Here is a 3108-nt window from a genome sequence, read left to right as displayed (position 1 = left end):
TGGTGAATGCCACAAATTCTCCTAAATCACTCGTACGCACAATTTAAGAACAAATCTGTGCGTACGAACGGTTCTTGCATGAGGCCCATTGAGCTTAAATTGGGTGTGGTAGTAGCCAAATATCTTGAACAGAACGAACGAGTTTGTGTTGAAACTCTAAAGGACTTCAGTGGATCTACATCTGATGAGGTTTGGAGTTTACCCAGTTCAGGATGGTGGCCACAGTCTGACCATAGAAAACATATAACAGCTGAATTGAGCCTGTTTTACTGGTGACTGAGCATCAGCTGCTAAACAAACTCTGAGCACACACAACATTTCAACCGTGGCATTCACTTTTGAAGTCACTATTGTTTGTCTTTTAGTAAAATATGTCATGATTCACTGAATCATTCAGAAAATGATGCACAGTAACGGCAACAAAAAGCAATAAACAGGTGTGGACCTTTTCGTTGCTTTTATAAATCACTCATGGTTAGTATAAATTGGCCTTTTTGACAAAAATGTTTTCAAGAAACTCTCACACAAGACAAAATACACCTGCTGAAGCTTGTAATATCCGTCTCACAGTGGCGGATCTAGGATTTTTCTGAGTAAGGGTCCACAATATTCATWGAGGGGCCAAGTATTTGTTCAACATCCTTGCACATAAATCCCCGGTTTTGGTAAGGTGTATAAATTTAAGCAGTCACATATGTTCTAAAAATTGTAACGTAATGTAATGTTATTTAAAAAGCTTCCTTATCAATTTTACATGCAATTTTAATGTACATGGATAAAATATACTCAAAGCACGTGAGAAAATGAAGCCATTATTTGCCAGTTGAAAGATATTTTTGCAAAATTGTTCAAGTCTTTTAAAGAAGATTGTAAGATGGATTCATGCTGGACTTTACTGTTTGACTGATTAGCGCCTCTAGTGTTTGGGCATGGAACTGCAGCCACCACCATTGCTCTCAAGCAAAAAGACAGATGAGTGACAGGACAGGGACACGTCAGAGGGCCAATCAGATTTCAGCAGGGGCCAATGCCCCTGTGGCCCCGCCCCTGCCRTCTCAGTGATGTCAGGGGTCTTGGTGGTCTCTCACTGTTCTTCTGCTCATTGTGTGAAGATGACCTGCTGTTCCTGTATTCCTTCAGTAAACTGATAATGGTTTTAAGAGAACTCCTGGGATATTTCCATCCTGACTTTTACTTTGTTTTTCTGAGTTACATTAGCACAGTCACTTTAATGAGCTGATCATTTTGCATTGCATGTTTGTATTTGATTGGCACCAATTTGTAGAAATTAAATTTCAGTTCAGTTTATTTATACAGCACCAGGTCACAACAGTCACCTCAGGGTACTGTACACAAAAATCACTCTAAAGAAGCAGCAGATTGTGTTGAATCACTTCATCACAGTCTCCATCCTGAGCAGCATACTGGTGACAGTGGAGAGGAAAAACTCCCTTTAACAGGAAGAAACCTCCAGCAGAACCAGGCTCAGGACCGGCTGGGTTTGGGGGGACAGGAAAGAGACACAGAGAGATAAGTCCAGGCGTATTTTCCTCTGGAAGAGAGACAAAGAAAACGTTATTGATAGAAATAATTACAACAAACATGTAGAGGAGCGAGACTAAAGACAGCAGCAGAGTGAGGACATGTGGACAGTTTGTCCTCCAGCAGTCTGAGCAGCAGAACTAAGGAATAACTCAGAAATAACTGTAGAAAAGTTACGTCGGGATCATTTCCTCCCTCCCTCCCGCTGCACGTCGCGCAGAGCGAAGCTTTAATAACAACAGTTTTTTCACACCCAAGTTGTTGGAGAAAAAACTTGTTTTTATGTATCGTTACCCACTGAGGTGATAAAAAAAAAGACGTGGACGTTCGTTCAGTCATAAACCCATCTTGCTAATGTAAAGTCGGCTTCTGCTCCGATGATGAAGATGAGCGTACAGCGATGAAGATGAGAGCGCAGCAGCTGATAAGTTCAGCAGGTGGAAGTTCATTGTATGGCAGGCTGATATTAAAGCAAAAATGCTGGGTTTGATTAAGATTAGTTTTCTGCGTAAAAAAGCTCTAAAAATAACATTATCTTACTTTTTATGATAGTTTTCTACCGCGATATAAACCTTTACCGTGAAGGGACTCAGTTTATACCGTGACATGAATGTGAGGTCATACCGCCCAGCCCTACAGGAAACCTAGGATTATAATATCACTTGTCATTTAAAATGTTTTTTTTCTGTTTTTGTTAAAAAGGCCAGTTTATAATTGTCCACGACTGATTTTTAAAAGCAATAAAAAACAACAGTAGATGATTTGAATCAAACTCTGGCATGAAGGGCTGCAGATGACTTGCATTCCTTAAGTATGGTCTATAATTTACAAACGTTTCCAGCATTAAGTCACTAAAAGAATTGTATAGAAACAAATACGTGATTTGGTTTATTAAAACCAGAAGATTTCCTTTTAAATTTCATCTGCAGAAAGTTTAGGTGTAAACTGTAGTTTGTCACTGCAGGAGCTGAACAAAGCGTGGCAGATGATTGATGCTGCTCATACAAAAGAGAGGAAACACAATGAGACCATCCAGAGTTTAAAAGTGGAGGTTTCCAACCTGTCTAAGCTCTCTGAACAAGCAGAACAAGCTGTGGACCAGGAGCGAGTGTGAGTCAGCTGCCCTGGAGCTCTTCTCTAAACACTGGGACTGAATATGGATTCACCTGTAAGCTTTGTTTGTTTTCCAGTAATCTAACTAACATGGTGGAAGAGTTGAGCAAGGAGAGGACAAAGCTGGAAACAACAGTGGAGGACCTCAGAGAGAAACTGAAGCAGGCACTCACCACTCAGCAAGCCTTGGAGGCTGAGAGAGAAACTGCCTTCCAGAATATCTCACAGGTAAACATGAGGCTTTACTGCATGTTATTAACCCTGGTCCATAACAGAGACTTATATTATTATGTATATCATTACTCAGTACAGAAAACCTGTTTTGTTAGAACTGTTGTCCAACAGCTCCATGATTTGATCAGTGAACTGTATATTTGAACCTGGTGATTGATATACACAACCAGTGTTGTATAAAGTACCTCAAAGTGATACTTGAGTAAAAGTACAAGTATC

General features: G+C 40.1%; 1 protein-coding gene across 1 annotated transcript in view; it reads left to right on the top strand.

Annotated features, from left to right (window-relative positions):
* The window catches only part of cfap58 (cilia and flagella associated protein 58), a 30893-nt gene that overhangs the window by 1654 nt on the left and 26131 nt on the right, over positions 1-3108 (top strand). Inside the window, exons 2-3 of the mRNA XM_014027994.1 lie at positions 2507-2652; positions 2733-2883. Coding sequence (XP_013883448.1) covers positions 2507-2652; positions 2733-2883 — 297 coding nt within the window. The remainder of the gene's footprint in view (positions 1-2506; positions 2653-2732; positions 2884-3108) is intronic.

This window comes from Austrofundulus limnaeus, unplaced genomic scaffold, assembly GCF_001266775.1.
Source record: "Austrofundulus limnaeus strain Quisiro unplaced genomic scaffold, Austrofundulus_limnaeus-1.0 Scaffold707, whole genome shotgun sequence".
Taxonomy (NCBI): Eukaryota; Metazoa; Chordata; class Actinopteri; order Cyprinodontiformes; family Rivulidae; genus Austrofundulus; species Austrofundulus limnaeus.
This window is presented reverse-complemented; position numbering and strand designations above follow the sequence as displayed.